Raw genomic sequence first — 18,755 nt, 5'->3', positions numbered from 1 at the left:
AAATTTATTGACTATAACAATAATTCTTTACTTTAATAATTCATTATTCCAAAAAAAAAAAGACTAAGACACAATTGACTTTTGTTATAAATAAGCTATAAAAAAGAAAAATATTTAAATCATAAATAAAGCACTATTCACAAATTTTTTTTTTTTAGCTAAAGGCACTTGGGTTAAAAAAAGAAAAAGAATTAAAGCTTTTAATTTTACTTTAGACTGCGAGTGAGTAACTCAACGATTAACTAATCAAGGCTGGAGGAGGAGAGAGTGAATGAAAGTAGTAAAAAGTAATGTATAATTTTCAGTTAAAAGGCCGTAAACCCTAATGATTTAAATACATACAGCGTTCCACTCTCTCTAGCTGTCTTTCTCCGCAAAGCGCAACACACACGCATACACACACTCTTTTTCTCTCTTTCTTTCTTTCTTTCTCTCTCTCTCTCTCTTCCCACACCTTTACACCCCCGCAGAGACAGAGAGAATCATCAGCTGTTCTTCGATTAATTGAACTGGAGCTGCAACTACAACTTCAACTAGGGTTTTTGAATTGAATTTGATTTGATACTCAGTTTCAATTTTAGTAATACTATCGGAATCGGATATGGATCTCCCTAGCCTTGCTCTCATCCTCCAAGGTGCTCTCAGCCCCAATCCCGAAGAACGCAAAGCTGCCGAGCACAGCCTCAATCAGGTAACTAGCTTTGTTCCTTTAACTGCTTCATTAACTAGCTATAAGTAAAATTAACTAATTACTTCTTTTTTTTCCTTATGACTGAATGGCAAGAAAAGCAACTCGCTAATGATTCTATTTTTTATGGTTTTTTTTTCTTTGTTATTTTTCAGTTTCAATACACGCCTCAGCATCTGGTGAGGCTATTGCAGATCATTGTGGACAATAACTGTGACTTGTCTGTGCGACAAGTAGCCAGCATTCATTTCAAGAATTTCATAGCCAAGAATTGGGCACCTCATGAGCCAAGTATATAATACTCTTTTTTTTTTTTTTTTGAACATATGCTATTTCATAGAGTAACAAGAAAAGTATTATTTGGAACCATTGCTCATGTTTATTATGCGTATTGTTTGTGCCATATGTTTGACTGTATGTAGATGAGCAACAGAAAATATCGCAAGTTGATAAAGACATGGTGAGAGATCACATTCTTGTCTTTGTTGCCCAAGTCCCCCCACTGTTGAGGTACTAATTTCTGTCTGTTCTTTGGCTTCTCGGTTCAATATATTGTGTGGTTTTGCACTTTTCCCATTTTTGTTAATGTGTATTTGATATGCTTAATGCATTAGACATGCATTTACTGCGCAACACACTTGTTTTCCATGCATGCTGCTGTTTGTTAACTGCAACTTTGTTGTCTAGTGCGTGATTACGCAATGAAGTGTCAACTTTATTCATTGTTTCTTTTGAGTTTTGTTTATGTTTGGAAAATGTGCTTCTAATTTAACGACATTTTGTGTAGGGTGCAGCTGGGTGAGTGCCTCAAAACAATTATTCATGCTGATTATCCTGAGCAGTGGCCACATCTTTTGGACTGGGTTAAGCATAACTTACAAGATCAGCAAGTTTATGGAGCTCTATTTGTGTTGCGGATTCTCTCTAGAAAATACGAGTGAGTAAACGCATTCTTCTTGTTTAGTTTAAAAACTAACCCCCCCAACACAAAGATATTTGGAACTCCACAAGTAAAGGCCTTACTAATTACCCTTTCACAAAATGCATTTTCCATTTTCTGAGTCTGAGTTCAATACAAAACTCTCTTGGTAGGTTTTTCCAAAACAATTTTCACAAAATGGTGTCAGATGTTTTCCAGTTTTGAGTGAAAAGCTTGGGAAACAACCTTTTCCATGTTCTCAATGTTTTCCAATATCGAGAATGACTCCAACTTTCTACTTCTCTTCAAAATTGTTAGTTATCGATTAATTGGAGGAGTTGTTATATTTTTTTTTTCCTATATTTAATTTAATTAACATTTGAGAATTTATGTTCACATTGGATTTATATTATTGTGCTTTAATGTCTATTTATTTGTTTTATTTGAGAATAATAAAATTAGGATGATTTTTCAAGTAAAATTGAAAATTATTTGAAACTGTTTCGGGAAAATTAATGACTGATCAATTTAATCTATGCACTAATACTAACCCTTGGATAATACTTAGATAGTGGAATTTATAGAAAAATGGTTCTTCAAATTATTTTACAAAACACGATTTACAATCTTCATATTCAAATCATAGTTCTCGGTTTTTTCAAATCTTGAGAACATCTCAAGAGCACAATTTTTATTTAATAAATGATTTTTAAATGCTCTAAGTTTCTTTCTTATTCTGTTATACATAATTTTGGTTTGAATTGTTTCAATTATCTTAAACCACTCCGATCTCTACTCAGGTACCAACCTACTGATAGTACTTCTATGAAAGGTTATAGAATCTATGAGTAAGTAGAACCATTATTTCTAAACTTGTTTGAATGGGTTTCTTTGTTAGTATAAGATGGATAGAAATTGAATGTAACTTTCATCCATAAAATTTTATTCGGATCAGTCTTCATGCTTTTAGTTTTGGATCAATATCAATTAGTAAATTGGTTCCCAATTCTCCTGTCCAAATTATGTGTGTTATTCACTATGACTGTGTTAAAATTCTAAAGCTGCCCTGTCTGTATATCACTTGGATTATTTTGGTTGCTTTAGTGTTTGGTGCCTTGCTTTGTTCACGTTACTAAAACCTCTCTTATTGGTAAAATTTCTTCCCATTTGCTATGGGGGCATTCATCCCCTATCCCAGTACCAGAATATGCTCTAAATGGAATTCAAATTTTATGTGTTATCGTCTCTTATTATATACTGAAATGTGTCTCTCATATAGTTTGTTGTGCTCCAATCAGTGATAATATTTATTATGCTTAACATTTTTGGACTGGCACTTTTAATTGAATAAAAATTGTCTTACATACTGGAGTCTGCTAAGATTTAATAACTATCATTCATTTGTTTGTTGCATTGGCAATGCACAAAATATGATCTTCCAAGTCTTAGGCATTTCAGTTTATGGTTCCCAGCTTCCTCTGCAATCTCGGGACACTGCTTAAAATCGCGACCCAGTATCCATCTAACTTAGGATTTACTGAGAACTTTTTTACCGAGGAAAAGAGAATGTAGAATTCCTTCCTGAGAATGGTTATGAGAGTTCTGATTTTGCTTCTTACATACTTCCTTAATGTTAGCTTATAAGCTGAGAGTATATTAATATTCTGTTTTCTTCATTTTCCTTGTACTATTTCTGTCTACTTCTATTTGGTGGAACTGATGAAAGAATCTATTCAGGTTAATAACTATGTCGGAGTAAGCTTGCTCAAAAATAGGATAATTTGATTGTACATGCATAACCATGCCATTAGCCCCACTTATTCAGTAATAAATTATCTGATCCAAGCTTTATTTCACATTTAAAGGCTTTGAAGCTTTCTTTTTTATTTGCAAAAGAAACTAATTATTTTATATTGGAAGCCCTTAAATTCTTCTTTCTAATGTGCAGAAGATAGCTATAAACTGATTTTGTATTATACTGATTTCAACCAATTCTTTTTTATTTTAGGTTCAAGTCAGATGAGGAGAGGACACCAGTTTACCGTATTGTCGAGGAAACATTTCATCACCTTCTCAATATCTTTAACAGACTCGTCCAGATTGTCAACCCATCACTGGAAGTAGCTGATTTGATCAAGCTTATTTGTAAAATATTCTGGTCATCTATATATGTGAGTTGATTCTAAGTTTTGTTAGTGCTTTAACGTTGTACTGAGAAGTTATATTCTTTGCTTACTTGAAACTCCTTTCCTTTCTGGTGTTTCTTTTATCTAGGTTGCATTCTTACATGTATTATATGTTCAAATAATCCTTCCATTTCATTTTGCGACACTTGTTTTTTGAAGATAAAACTTAACTTTATCTGTGATAGAAATCGTTTGATAACTTGAATATATTGCTATGGTTAAGCTGCATCATTCTGTTTATGCATGTACTTTTTGAAAGTACACCATTCCGTTATTTTTAACTGCTCAACATTTTTGGAAGAAGTATTGCACTTGCTCTTCAAGCATCCTTACTAGATTAATAGTGCATCTAATAAATATCTTCATAAATTTTCCTTGCGTTAAATTAATGAACCATACGATGAAAGTTATGGCAATTGTTTACCCTTGCTGATGTAAAACAAGCCTTTGCTTCTGTTAGTGTGGCCTGAGCAGTAATGTTCTGTTGACATAGGTTGTTTATATTTTTGCTTTGAGGTAGTGGCAATATATCCATTTTAGACTGAAAACTGCAGTTTTATCCTATTCAACAACTCTGGTCTGTTTAGCAATGAGAAATATATTAAAATCTACTTATATTTTTTGGTTTGGTCTTTTTTTCTTTTCAGTTGGAGATACCAAAGCAGCTTTTAGATCCAAATGTGTTTAATGCTTGGATGATTCTTTTCTTGAATGTTCTGGAGAGGCCAGTACCCTCAGAAGGCGAACCTGCTGATCCAGAGCAAAGAAAATCATGGGGCTGGTGGAAGGTGAAGAAATGGACGGTTCACATATTGAACAGGCTGTACACTAGGTAAGTTCTTATTTTGGAATGAATTTTGAGTAGTTAGTGTAAGCCTTGCGTCAGCCTTTTTTTTTTTCGTGGACCAGTCATGTTCAATTAAATACCTATTTCGTGCTTTAGGTTTGGAGATCTGAAACTTCAAAATCCAGAAAACAGAGCTTTTGCCCAAATGTTTCAGAAGAATTATGCTGGGAAGATCTTGGAGTGCCACTTAAATCTGTTGAATAGGATTCGTGTTGGCGGTTATTTACCTGATAGAGTAACCAATCTTATCCTTCAATATCTAAGCAACAGGTACATTCTATTGTATCAAGAATTTATCATGTATTTTGTCTACTTCCTGCTTTTCAATTCAATCATTCTTTGAAACATTATTTATCTGTGAATTGTGCTATTTTTATAAGAATTTCTAATATCAGTATGTATTCACATTGATCAATATCACCATGTAGCCACAATTCAATGCTATGAAGCCTAGGTAATTAGGTGATGAAGTGAGTATTGTTATGAGACATATGCTTTAGTTGGAACTCTGCAATGTTTAGCCAAAAGTAGGTGGAAAATGGTGGCCTATGCTTTAGTGGCAAGTCTTTGCAATGTTGAAGGCCTAACTAATGCCTAATTGACATTGGACTGGAAAGATTTGAATGGTAGAGGTGTCGGGTAGCCATTTCCAGCACATAAGTTGCTAGACAATGATCAGGAGTAGTTAAAAAGAAAAAAAAAATTGGAAAAACCACATCTGAATATGGGGTTTCAGGACTTCGTCTAGTTCTAAACACCTGTATGTATTCTGAGCCTACATTTATTTCTGCTTCTTTGTAATGAAAAGTCTCGAGTATACTAAATAGGATGGAATCTTCACAGTTTTGTGACCTTGCTAAAGCCTCGTTTTATCATATTTTTGTAAAATTTGCCCATTATCATATTTCTATAAAATCTGTCCTTGCCAGTTGGTTCAACTATTCTCTCTTCTATTTCTTTTTGGACTTCATTTTTTCTCTATGCTTTTTATAAGAGAAATCTTCTTGTCTTTTCTATTAGAGTATGGGGGATTGACCTGTGTGGTGATCTTTTTTTGAGAAGGGTTAATGATTATATAAGTATTTTTCCTTTGCTCTGGCTCTATAAGTAATTCAAAACATGAACCTCAAGTTAACAAGGGGAAAAAAGGGTTTGCTTAATTTATGAATTCAAGATACTATGTCACAACTCACAAATCTTTCCTCCAAGCTCAAAAACTTTTTGAAGCTGTTCATTAAGTCCTTTTATTTCCTAATGCGTTGCTCTTGCTATTGTAGTGTTGTAGTAATCTCTGACTGCAGAAGGATGTTCTTGACTATTAATATTAATTTCTTTGCAGTATTTGTAACAAATAATCTCTTACTGCAGAAGGATGTTTTTGACCGTTAATATTAATTTCTTTGCAGTATTTCTAAGAATAGTATGTACAATTTGCTGCAACCACGGCTTGATGTCCTTCTCTTTGAAATAGTTTTCCCTCTTATGTGCTTCAATGACAATGACCAAAAGCTTTGGGATGAAGACCCGCATGAGTACGTGAGAAAGGGCTATGGTGAGTTCTTGACTTCTGTCTTTTTGTGTTTGAAAACCTGGGTTGGGAAAGGTAGTATATATATTCCATTGCCCTGCTGCAGATATCATTGAAGATTTATATAGTCCCCGAACCGCTTCCATGGATTTTGTCAGTGAGCTGGTCAGAAAACGTGGGAAAGAGAACCTTCAAAAGTTCATTCAATTCATTGTTGGAATTTTTAAGAGGTATTTTTTTGCATTTCAGGTTCCATGTGGCTGTATAATTCATTGCTAATTTTTTCTTTAATAAATTATTCTCTTTTTCTTTCTTCTGGATTGTTGTTCTCAATCCAGATATGATGAAACACCGGTGGAATATAAACCATACCGACAGAAAGATGGCGCATTGCTTGCTATTGGAGCTCTTTGTGATAAATTGAAACAAACTGAACCCTACAAATCTGAACTGGAGCGCATGTTAGTGCAACATGTCTTCCCTGAGTTTAGCAGTCCTGTTGGTCATCTTAGAGCCAAGGTTTGTTGAAGCATTATGCTGGGATGTTTGTTATTTGGACTTTTAGATGAGAAAAACCTTTTTACTAGCTCTTTTGCTTAAACTTTTGTGTGAGTTAGCTACATTCATATACTTTTCTGGCCTGGTTGTTAGGCGGCATGGGTTGCAGGACAGTATGCCCATATCAACTTCTCAGATCAGAACAATTTTCGTAAAGCGCTGCACAGTGTGGTTTCTGGGTTGCGGGATCCAGAACTTCCTGTTCGTGTTGATTCTGTGTTTGCATTACGATCATTTGTTGAAGCTTGCAGAGGTATGTTGCAACTAATTTTTTTTAAAATTTTTTTATCCTTTTCTGGTTCTAACTTGAAGGTGGTGCCTGACGGTAATCTTTGTTCACCATTTAGATTTGAATGAGATTCGTCCAATCCTCCCTCAACTACTTGATGGTGAGTTGCATTAAAAGTTTGTTATGGACTAGACAAGCTTCTTATTAGTATTTATTATTGCAAAATCTCGTGGACTACTTGTCTGTTACCAGTTCCTTGATTATTTGCTTACATCGACTTATACTATTTCTTCGTGCAGAATTTTTCAAACTTATGAATGAGGTTGAGAATGAGGACCTTGTCTTCACTTTAGAGACCATAGTGGACAAATTTGGGGAGGAAATGGCGCCTTATGCTCTTGGTTTATGCCAGAATTTGGTATGGCGTACTTTCATTTCTTGGAATGGTTTACCGCTGGTCATATTATTTCTGTTGGAACTTTCCTTTTTGGCTTTATTTTCAGGCAGCTGCATTTTGGAGGTGTATGAACACTGCTGAAGCTGATGAGGATGCTGATGATCCTGGTGCTTTGGCTGCAGTTGGTTGTTTGCGTGCTATTAGCACAATTCTTGAATCAGTTAGCAGGCTTCCTCACCTTTTTGTCCAAATTGAGCCAACTCTGCTTCCAATAATGCGCAGAATGTTGACAACCGATGGCCAAGGTAAGCATATTACATCTAGCTGGCATCTAGTGCAACCGTTTTACATTTTTTTTTAATTAATTTCTCCTGTGTCATGTGTGGATGTATCTGCCAACCGTAGTTTACGGCTTTAGCTAATTGTGGATCATAGTAATCGTTAGTAATTATAACTAAGGGATTTTTTGTATTTTCTCAACTCTTTTAATGGTTAGTAACTATAGATAGTCAACAAACTCGAGGTTTATCTACATAATTTTCTTGTTATTGCAGGATATTTGGCGCAATTCTCTCTCATTAAATTACTTTTTTCTTGATCTCTGCAGAGGTTTTTGAAGAAGTTTTAGAGATTGTGTCATATATGACCTTTTTCTCTCCTACAATATCCTTAGAGATGTGGAGTCTTTGGCCTTTGATGATGGAAGCTTTGGCAGATTGGGCTATTGATTTCTTTCCAAGTAATATGAGCTTTCGTTGCACCAGTTTTTGTTTGCTTTTGAATATTCTTATAGTACTTGCTAATCACTGTTATCATGTATGACAGGGCCTATGTGTTAATCTTCTCTTTTTAGACTGTTAGCTAAAGATTTTATTTTGTATTAGGTTTCAATTATTTTTCTAAAATAGTACTAGTAGAACAATAAACAGTATCTACATATTTCATGCATCAAAGTTATTATGTAATGTAAGAGATTGTAATGTGTATTATTGGAATTTTATTATATCATGCATTTGATCTGTTTTCCTTGGAGCAAACATAATGCTTCTTTCTCTTTCCTGTTTGATAATGTAATGCAATGCCCTGGGATCAATAATTAATCTTGGCTGTCTTAGAAAAAGTATGGAGAAGCTTTTCTCAAGTAAGTGTGGTACGACAAACACTAGATTTTATTGTCACATTTTCTGCTGTATGGACTGCTTGTAATTTCTGAATGTAGGGATCCAGGCCATAGTTTGTGGAATACTTATGTGTCTCCTAGCCTGAATTCCTAGCCTGAATGTATGGTCATGATTCATGCAATTTCAGGATTTTGCTGCATTCTTCCCATCTTCATTGCCAAATATGTTGGCACTTTTTCTGAAGTTGAATAATGTGGTTCTTCTACGCTTGGGTGCTAACAGCTTTTCACTTATATGCAGATATTTTGGTTCCTTTGGACAACTATATATCTAGGGGCACTGCACACTTCCTCACTTGCAAGGAACCAGATTATCAGCAAAGCCTTTGGAGTATGGTTTCATCTGTGAGTCATTTCTGCTGACAAGATTGCTTTTAGATTCTACTTTGTTGAAATGAATCAGAAAGGACTTATTTGTTTATTCCAAAAATATGATTTTTTTTTAAAGGTAAGATTCTCGTAATTTCCCTAATTATTCCATTCAGTTACATTACTTGTGCTTCCTTTTCTACCATTTAGATCATGGCAGATAAAAATTTGGAGGATGGGGATATTGAACCAGCTCCAAAGCTCATTGAAGTAGTTTTCCAGAACTGTAAAGGGCAGGTGGATCATTGGGTTGAGCCATATTTGAGAATCACAGTTGAGCGGTTGCGTCGAGCTGAGAAGTCATATTTGAAATGTCTTCTTGTGCAAGTGGTAAGTTTTCATGAGAGAGCTAATTCTGATCTGAGTATTATTGTCATCCTCTAAATAAATGGCTTTGATCATGAGGATTGTCTTCTCTTGCAAGCTGTTAGCTTCATTTCTGGTGTCCCTCTCTTGCAAGCTGTTAGCTTCATTTCTGGTGTCCCTTTCTTCTGTTTTTAAGTTAGATACCTTTGACGTGAAGCGATTACTTGTCTTCCCCTCAGCACTACACTATTTTGATGAGATGTAAATTTCAGTTTGTTTTATAAGTCTATGAGTGACTTGATTGAGTAAAATATGCACTTGTTCTTAGATATAGTTCCGCAATTGTATTCATGAACAATGCATCTATGATCTATTGGACTTCGGACTTCTTATCTACAAAACTATGCATATCCAGCCATGGGATGACATTCCTGAGCAATCATGAATACTAATAATTCAGTTCAGGTCATTCAAATTAGAAAATGTTCTGGAGAATGTTTTACCTGGTTTTTCTGGGTAATTTTGAGTGAGAATGTAAAGTAGTTAGCATGAAAGGGAGGACGTGTTATCCCCTAGATTATGCATACTTGTTAAGGATGTTATTTAAATCATATCTCTTTTTTATATTAGTGGTTTTGACATTTGGTTATACTGATTTATCAGTTGAAAATTTTCCTCAAGGAAGTTGTTCTGTTTCTTTTGAGCAGATAGCCGATGCTCTTTACTACAACTCATCTTTGACGCTTAGCATATTGCACAAGCTTGGTGTTGCAACAGAAGTTTTTAATCTTTGGTTCCAGATGTTGCAACAAGTGAAAAAGAATGGTTTACGGGTTAATTTTAAAAGGTGATTGTTAGATTTGTTGTGTTCTCCTCCTCCATCCCGCTTATGCCTCATTTATTTTTCATGTTGGCAAAAGTTTGAATGTGTATGGAAATGATTTTTGTGAAGGGAACATGATAAGAAAGTTTGCTGCTTGGGATTGACATCTCTACTTGCACTTACTGCGGATCAATTACCAGGGGAGGCGTTGGGCCGTGTTTTCAGGGCTACTCTTGATCTCCTAGTTGCATACAAGGAGCAAGTTGCAGGTCTCTCTCTCTCTCTAATCTTTTTACCTTACTATTTTTGTGATTATATTAACTGTTTATTTATGTATTGGGATACTTGTGTAAAAATTTACAGAAGCTGCGAAGGATGAAGAGGCCGAAGATGATGATGATATGGATGGCTTCCAAACGGATGATGAGGATGATGATGGTGATGGTTCTGACAAGGAAATGGGTGTTGATGCTGAGGATGGAGATGAAGCTGACAGCATCAGACTTCAAAAGTTAGCTGCACAGGTGCGTAGTTATTGATAATTTTTTCCCAAGGTAGTTTTAATTTGGAAACAAGGTATTAAATGAGCAGATATTTATGAAATGCCCATTTCATCATTTGTTGAATCCTAAAATGGAACACAAAAACTTTGCAATACATACATAGGATTAAGAGGTTTGGCCACTCCCTTCAAATGGTAATAGTATTCCCAACATATGGGGAATGTTCCATTTTTAGGATCCGATGAACGGTGAAATGGTAATGGTATTTGATCATTATCTCTCATGATCCAGCAATTGATGTTCCATGGATGGAAAGTTGTCATCTGATCATTATCTGTCATTTGGAATTTCAGGCAAGGGCTTTCCGTCCGCATGATGAGGATGACGATGACTCAGATGATGACTTTAGTGATGATGAAGAGTTACAATCACCTATTGATGAGGTGGATCCATTTGTATTCTTTGTGGATACGATTAAAGGTACGGCAAACTTTGAAATTTGATATGTTTTTGAATTGAATTTTATTTTAGTATTACTCGACTTACCTGCTACTGCTCCATGAATCACAGCCATGCAGGCATCAGATCCATTGAGATTTCAAAACCTTACCCAGACACTGGAGTTCCAGTATCAGGCACTTGCAAATGGAGTTGCCCAGCATGCTGACCAGAGGAGAGTAGAGATTGAGAAGGAAAAAATGGAGAAAGCATCTGCTGCCGCCACTCAATGACTTAAGAACTCAATGGATATGGCTGTTAAAAAATTTTGATTTGCATTCTGAGTTTATTGCTTATTCTATCCATTCAGTGATGATTTAGAGAAATCAATTGCTGGCCGTGTTCAGAGTATTTTTGTTGGTTCAATGGTTAGGGAGAGCCCGTCAGTCGCAAGAGATTTTCCAGTTTGCAAGTGCTTGGAGCTTTGTGTATCCAAGATCCCTTTGGTAAGGCACAACACTGGAACTGCCGCTTGTTGGGGTTGCCGTTGGGATGGTAATTGTTTTCAGTCTGGCAATTCTATAGCAGAAGACGCCTGTATTCTCTTACATCTTTTTTTTTTTTTGGGTCCCTCTTTTTTTCTTCAGGTTTACCCCATTTTGGTTGGTCATTTGTTTGGGTCTAAATTTTTCGTTTATTGGTTTAGAACCCATGGATCTGCCTCATTGGTTGAGTGCAGGGAGGGTATATATATATATATATCATCTGCTTGTAATTGGAAGGTTTGCTGTATTGATATTTTCTTATAAAGGGTAGGCTACATTTTTTTCCCCCCACATTTTGCAGGCACAGTCCAATATCATGGAGTACTGTTGTTTCTGGGTCAGAGGTTTTGGGGTCATTGCAAAAAAGCTTGCTAGCAAGCTTAGCTTCACTGCTGATTGTAAAACGGTTATGCTTATTCTTTGTATAATATGATCAATGAGGAGAGTTTTTTTATTTTTCAAATTTTTATTGTCTTTCTCTGTTACTGTTAGTAGCCCCCTCTTGCTTTTTCATATATATATTTTTTTTTCTGATCTGTATTTTAATAATCCAAGAGATTGGATAGATCTGTACGTGGTTTCTATTTTTGCAGCAGTGTATTCCAGTCTAGTGTGGTCATGCTTGTTTCTGTAGCATTAGCCTGTGTGAACTTTCGTTGGTATGAGCGACTCACGTCCCATTTAGACTTTCCTTTAGCTACAAAATATCTTGGTTTAAGTGAGAAATACACATTGATGTGGTGTTAAAGTGATCGTTTTATCATTTGATAATCAGGGGACTTGCATGATTGTATGTATGTGTTTGTTGGGGTGGGGTTTCCACCGTTCCACGTGTGCGCCGTCAATCAGACGGCGATGATCTTGACATAATTAGGTCTGGTTTGGGCCGGATGGAAAAGGACTGAGGCTTGTTACCTAACGGTTTATGGCTGCATCGAGTTAGGATATATATATGGAGAGGGCTAACTTACAGATTCTGTAAGTAACAGCCCTCACATGAATAGTATTAAATAGTGTTTGGCTGTGGGCCCGAGTGGGACCCACAACCAAGTTTGTGAGTGAGCTGTAACTTACAGAATCTGTAAGTTAGCAAGCTCCTATATATATATATATATATAGGAAAATGAGATTCTTACAACAGTTAGTACCACAGTTAGCACAAAACGGTGCGTTTTGTTAAGACTATATATTGTCACTGTTACTCATTGACTTCTCAACACACACATCGTTCACATCTCGCTCTCTTCCTCACGGCACACGCTCTCTCGCTCTCTCCCTCACGGCTCGCTGCCACAAATCTCACCAAGCCACCAATCTCTCGTTCATCCTCATCACACTCCGTCGGCGGCTCTCTCTCTCCCCCCTCCAAATCCAGCAGTCGTAGATCAAGGGTCACTCTCTCTCTCCCTCTCCAAATCCAGCCGCCGTGGGTCACGGGCCACTCTGTCTCCCCCCTCCAAAATTCACCGATCATGTTTTCCACTCTCTTCAAATTTCATTAATCCACTCTCTCTCTCTCTCTCTCTCTCTCTCTCTCTCTCTCTCTCTGTCTCTGTTTTCCCCATGTCATTTTTACCTTATCGGACTGAGAGGGAAAAATCCTTGGTGACCAAATCGACATTGAATTGACTAAACTTGAACCACAATTTAGCTAAAAATATAACAAATCTCTTTAATCTACAAAAGGCATATCCTTTTTTCCGTTCAAGTTCGCAGATCGTTGTTTACAATCGTGATACGAGGGGAATATATTGCTGAAACAAATGAACACAACCAGTCTCGCTAAACTGAAGTGGAAGAGACCATACACTCTAATGCTACATGTCTGAAAGCAATCTGCCTAAAACTGGAATCTTGATAACCAATTGAATTTACTCTCGGATATTTGTGTACAAAATGTGCCCTGAGGGAGAGAGGGAGAGAGCGTGTCTTGTGAACGGTGCGAGTGAGACAGCTGACAGCCAAATGTGGAGAGACCCACGGCGAGAGAGAGAGAGAGAGAACACCGATGGACAGAGCACAGAGCAGTCGAGTGGGTGAGAAACACGGCGTTTCGGCGTGAGTGCTGTGGTCCAGTGAGACGAGTGTGTGTAGTCTGCGCTTACGTTTGAGCAAGACGAGTGTGTGTTTTGGAGCAACAGTAATTTGTTTTATAGGTGGCACAAAACGAACCGTTTTGTGCTAACTGTGGTGCTCATTGGTGTGAGAATATCGGTGCTGATATATATAAGATATTTACAGGACATACCTTCAACAAAATCGAGTCACAAGACGAATTTATATATATATATATATATAGTTATTTCTTCAAATTCAATTCAGTCAAAAAGGATAATAATCGCCGTTAGCCAGAGTTATTAGTATCGTATGTAGAGCAAACGACGCAGAGAAGCACAAGCTTGAAACTGTCCCCACTCCCCAGCCTCAAATATGGTATTTTATTCATAAATAAAATAGTTGAAAATTGTACGATGGTGTCATGGAGCACAAATTATACACAGTTTCTGCAGATGCCAATTGCACGTCTCTTTGGCTGTCTCTGGTGGACAAGGACACAGGGTTACCATAAATATTCTTCTTCTTCTTCAACTAATTTCTAAACACAAAATCAAAATTTAAGTCTTAACATAAAATTAAATTAAATTAAAAGAAGAAAAAAGAAAAAAGAAAAAATATGAGCAGTAGTAGTTGTCTTCTTCTCTCGTCGTCGGTTCCCAGAACCAAGAAGGAAGCGTTTGCAAATATTCGTACAAAAAGAGACGCTTCAACTTCAGCCTCAGTCTCAATCTCTTGTAAATTAAAGCCAGCACCACCCTGTCCCTTAACCTTGTTCTTCAACTCAAATCCTGCAAAACAAAAAATCGTGCTGGTTCGCAGTCGCACAGAGACAGGCTCTGGCACTGACTCGGACACGGACTTGGCCACTTTGGCGGGCGAAGACTCGGCGGCTTTCGATTTGAAGAACCAGAGATTAACTTCGTGGGTGTATTTCAGCGTGATTTTGGGAGTGGTTCTCTTTCTGCTTCAGCTGCTTTGGATTGATAACTCCACTGGTTACGGCAAAGCTTTTATCGACTCCGTCTCCTCCCTTTCAGACAGTCATGAGGTAAGTTAAAATTTCTTCTTTGATTCCTGCTTTCAATGATTTTATAATGATTTGATTTGCATGTATGTCTGTACTCTGCAGTCGCCAATTGTTAATACATATTCATTAATAAACTTTTGCTACTCGATAAGCTTTGCAGTGGATTCCTATTGGAGGATGTTTGAAATAGTGTTTCTCTGAAGATTGCCACCTACTTATATAATTGCTTGCATCAATAGTTATTTTAGAAGAAGGATGTCCGCATCTGTTTGAAGTGCGATGGAGCTGGAAAAAGAAAACAAGAAGGACAATTGGGTAGTGATAATTGCGTATCAGCATTGGAGATAGGAACATGATAGCTTAATCTGATTAACTTAACTTAGTTTATTCCACTCGAGGAAAAGGACCCAATGCCTTCGAAAGAATTGAACATTGTATGATGTGAAACTCACATGGATGGTTATGTAGACTGGCATTAAGGGTGACTTATATAGGTGAGTATTTGTTGGTATTATAATATCCCCTACTTTAAGAATGGATCTTCATGTTGCTCTTCTGAGAAATGCCCAACTGCTAGCTATATCATGTACTTTTTTTAACGCATTAATCAGTTTGATAATGTGGCTTGGATTGTAGCTATGTATTGTCTGAAATGGAATCCTGATTTTCGTAGAGCTGGGAACTTAAAGCGTACTCAGTAAAAGAGGAATTTTGATTCCTTCTTGCTCTTCAAGGTGGACGGAATAGGCAGTTGTATAAGCAGCAGTATTTATAGCATTTGCAGAAATTTGATGGGTGTGTAAAATCATTAGTAGAGTATAGAACTCTGTTTTAGTGAACTAATGTTATATTATTTTCGATGTTTCCATTTTTTTCGTAGACGGTATGAAAGTACGTAATTGATGAAAAAGAAACTTGAAAGGGGGAAAGAACCTATATTCCAAACTATTGCCTTCCTTTTTTTTTTAACTTAATTTCTAAGGCTCTTCTGGACCACAAATAATTGTTTTATGTTGCATAATAAATATGTGCTGTTATAATTTTCATTTTTTTCCCTTTTCTACCATTCTGAGACTTTGCTAGTGTAGACTGTAATAATGATGCAGTATAAAACAGTGGTTTTCCAACTGCAGGTTGTAATGTCGGTCCTCATTCTCATTTTTGCCACTGTCCACAGTGGCTTGGCTAGTCTTCGAGACATGGGTGAGAAAGTTATTGGTGCACGTGCTTATCGTGTTCTGTTCGCAGGAGTATCTCTTCCATTAGCTGTTAGTACTATTGTGAGTTCCAATCTTCTAATACAAAGTATGAAATTCTCTTAGCGAAACTGAATTTTATTGTTGCAGTTCTTGTTCTAAGTTCTTAGCCTTGTTAGGCATGATAGAAATATATTCTAGCAGTGGCAGACTTCTTAACTTTTGGAGTGATTTGATTCAGGTATACTTCATCAACCATAGATACGATGGGATGCAGTTATGGCAACTTCAAGGTGCCCCTGGAGTCCATCAGATTGTGTGGCTTTCTAGTTTTGTTTCCTTCTTTTTCCTCTACCCTTCTACCTTTAATCTATTGGAAGTGGCAGCTGTTGATGAGCCTAAAATGCACCTTTGGGAAACTGGGGTCATGAGAATCACCCGACACCCACAGGTATGATATCAATTTTATGATTATCAGTGTTTACGTTTGTGTTTGATAGACTCAGGCTGGAATTATTTACATGTGTTTGATAGACTGAGGCTGGCATTAAGTTGGACTGGTTAGATACTGATACTCTTGCATTATATTCGGTATTATTAATGTCTGGTATTTTATTTTATTGTATATAAATTTTATCGGATTGTTATTACATTTGTTCTATATAATCAATCATTTACTTTAAACATTTTGGTAAAATAAAAAATCAACCTGCACAGTTTAACCTTCACGAGGTTTCTGAAAAAGCCATCTTTGATATCATTCAGATGAGAGCTCATGTTAATGTCATTCCAATGAGATCTTGCTGACTTGCTAAGTAGTGCGTCATCGTTGGCAACCCCTTTTTGACTGCATGTGCCAAATAAAGTTAATGGTGGCCAGAAATTCAGCTACCTAGAGATTGCAGATAAATTAAAATCCGGGGTCACCATCTTGTTTGCTGGGTTGACTATAGTTAGTAGTTTCACTGACTATAGTTTAAGAAGATTTCTTGGGCATTTTTGGTATTGTATTTTTGAAGAAAAAAGAACAGTTTGCTTGAAAGAAACATTCTATCAGATTTATGCGGTGGTTGGAGGCAGGCAATTGGTTTAGGTTAAAATACTGACAATTGATACAAATGAAAACCGTTAAACTTCTACTACTGTCATCATTTGCTTCTAAATAAATGATAATTTATATGTGCTTGTTTAGAGAATAGGGCCATTTTCAGATCATGTTCAAGTTACAAATTACATTTACTTTGCAGATGGTTGGGCAGGTAATCTGGTGCTTAGCTCACACTTTATGGATTGGAAATTCAGTAGCAGCGGCAGCGTCACTGGGTTTAATTGGACACCATTTGTTTGGTGTTTGGAATGGGGATAAGAGATTGGCTACAAGATATGGGGAGGCTTTTGAAGCTGTGAAGAGGCGAACTAGTGTAATTCCATTTGCAGCTATAATCACCGGCCGTCAAATATTGCCCAAAGACTACTATAAAGAATTTATTCGACTTCCATATTTGACCATTACTGCTTTGACACTGGGTGCATACATTGCACATCCACTTATGCAGTCTGCCAGTTTCCTGCTTCATTGGTAGGTTTCAAGTCAGAGTTTTTAGTTGGCAAAATTGTTTTGAATGTTTTAATTAAAAGGTCTGGCAACTTGAGTACTGAGTTGACCAATGTTCCTGGGATCATTGTCAAGTTCATCTCTGATTCATCTCAAAAACCACTTAACTGGCTTCTCAAATCCTTGCTGTGCTCGGATACAAGAATGATGCAACCCAAACTTTGAATTAAAGAAGCTAATATTACAAACTAAACTTAAGCCACACTATTGATATCTTCAATGTTGCTATAGCCAGGTTTTGCAAAGAAAACTAACTCTTTTAAGTTGAAAGAAAGGTTGCGCGGTAGCTTCATTTGTAGCCACGGATGGTTTGCTTAAAAATCGTAAAGCTAGCAGAATTATGAAATATGTGGCTTTTAGCTACTCTTTGCGTCAACGTGCATCTTTCTCATATACAGTGAAATCTCTTTATGTGGATATTGTATACAAGAATAATTTTCATGTAGTTATGCTTTCAATTTAGAATAGTTATAAATAAGAATAAATATGATATTGTAACATATTACAATTTTTCTAGATCTCATCCTAAAAAATCTGCCAATAATAATTATTTGTAATTGCAAGAAATATATGTTGTATTACATTAAAAGTTTAAGACAGAACAAATACTTTTTAAATTTATTTGAGACAATAATTTATTTTTAAAAAAATAGTAAAGAAAATGAGAAATTTTGATTGTGCATATTCACAACACAACATAATTATATAATTTATATACTAGTATTTTAAAACTATTTTTATCTCTTTTATCAATATCTATTGAATTTGACATGCTCCATTAATTAGTGGTTAATGTAGTACATATTTTACTTTTATCTTACTTGCATTAAGAATAGCTAAGTTAAAACAATAATTATTACACCTCTATTAAGTTATAATCTCTTAATAATAGAAAAATTAATTTGGTCCTAACATTATAACTATAGAGATATTTCACTATGTATCTTGATGTTAAAAACGGATAACTTTGTACAATTTCCCAAACACAAAGTCTTTATATGCTTGTTTTAAAAAATTAAAGAAAATAGCTTAGAAAAAGGCAATGTATATGTAACTCAAGATGCTCTACTTAGGAAACATACATGCCCAAATGTAAATCTACAAATATCAGTTTGGGTCTAAAACCAAACAATCGCACACGGTTTTGAATCTTTAATAGGTGATTTTATCTATAAAGAGAGATAGTGTTGAATTTTGACTTGATCGTTTTGCATACATGTAGATATTGGTGAAATTAGAACATAGGAAAAAAAAAACATAAGTCTAATTGGGGACCCAAAATAATTTTTAAGAATTTTTAAATTTTTTCAAAAAATAAAAAAAAAAATTCTTAAAAAAAAAAA

The 18,755-nt window shown here is 35.9% G+C and overlaps 2 protein-coding genes across 3 annotated transcripts; both read left to right on the top strand.

Moving 5' to 3' along the window:
* The first annotated feature begins 357 nt into the window (after positions 1-357).
* Positions 358-11,979, top strand: LOC102631369 (importin beta-like SAD2). Of its 2 annotated transcripts, XM_052436619.1 has the most exons (23): positions 358-691; positions 844-979; positions 1,111-1,198; positions 1,476-1,625; positions 2,408-2,455; positions 3,616-3,778; positions 4,441-4,625; positions 4,737-4,910; positions 6,047-6,192; positions 6,275-6,398; positions 6,507-6,687; positions 6,820-6,979; positions 7,074-7,115; positions 7,255-7,373; positions 7,459-7,657; positions 7,960-8,091; positions 8,774-8,877; positions 9,052-9,231; positions 9,915-10,054; positions 10,160-10,299; positions 10,394-10,554; positions 10,887-11,013; positions 11,104-11,979. In XM_052436619.1, the coding sequence occupies exons 1-23, from the start codon at positions 602-604 to the stop codon at positions 11,262-11,264; spliced, it is 3,150 nt and encodes a 1,049-aa protein (XP_052292579.1). In that variant the 5' UTR covers positions 358-601; the 3' UTR covers positions 11,265-11,979. The 2 variants fall into 2 exon arrangements, with proteins under 2 accessions (XP_052292579.1, XP_052292580.1); XM_052436620.1 differs by lacking the exon at positions 2,408-2,455 and having other exon boundaries at positions 359-691.
* Positions 11,980-13,820: 1,841 nt separating this feature from the next.
* LOC102630760 (15-cis-zeta-carotene isomerase, chloroplastic) lies at positions 13,821-17,479 on the top strand. The gene is made up of 4 exons (XM_006478830.4): positions 13,821-14,622; positions 15,735-15,881; positions 16,039-16,248; positions 17,045-17,479. The coding sequence occupies exons 1-4, from the start codon at positions 14,191-14,193 to the stop codon at positions 17,378-17,380; spliced, it is 1,125 nt and encodes a 374-aa protein (XP_006478893.2). The 5' UTR covers positions 13,821-14,190; the 3' UTR covers positions 17,381-17,479.
* Positions 17,480-18,755: the final 1,276 nt, after the last annotated feature.

The sequence above is a fragment of the Citrus sinensis genome, chromosome 3 (genome assembly GCF_022201045.2).
Source record: "Citrus sinensis cultivar Valencia sweet orange chromosome 3, DVS_A1.0, whole genome shotgun sequence".
Classification (NCBI taxonomy): Eukaryota; Viridiplantae; Streptophyta; class Magnoliopsida; order Sapindales; family Rutaceae; genus Citrus; species Citrus sinensis.
This window is presented reverse-complemented; position numbering and strand designations above follow the sequence as displayed.

What these genes read in the sequence shown, in the direction of transcription:
- LOC102631369 (XM_052436619.1), top strand. Translation starts at nt 602, where the DNA reads ATGGATCTCCCTAGCCTTGCTCTCATCCTCCAAGGTGCTCTCAGCCCC. An exon ending in TTTGGAGTATGGTTTCATCT is followed by an intron (nt 8,878 to 9,051) that starts GTGAGTCATTTC and finishes TCTACCATTTAG; the next exon opens with ATCATGGCAGATAAAAATTT. An exon ending in CTTTGTGGATACGATTAAAG is followed by an intron (nt 11,014 to 11,103) that starts GTACGGCAAACT and finishes CATGAATCACAG; the next exon opens with CCATGCAGGCATCAGATCCA.
- LOC102630760 (XM_006478830.4), top strand. Translation starts at nt 14,191, where the DNA reads ATGAGCAGTAGTAGTTGTCTTCTTCTCTCGTCGTCGGTTCCCAGAACC. An exon ending in CCCTTTCAGACAGTCATGAG is followed by an intron (nt 14,623 to 15,734) that starts GTAAGTTAAAAT and finishes TTCCAACTGCAG; the next exon opens with GTTGTAATGTCGGTCCTCAT. An exon ending in CATTAGCTGTTAGTACTATT is followed by an intron (nt 15,882 to 16,038) that starts GTGAGTTCCAAT and finishes GATTTGATTCAG; the next exon opens with GTATACTTCATCAACCATAG.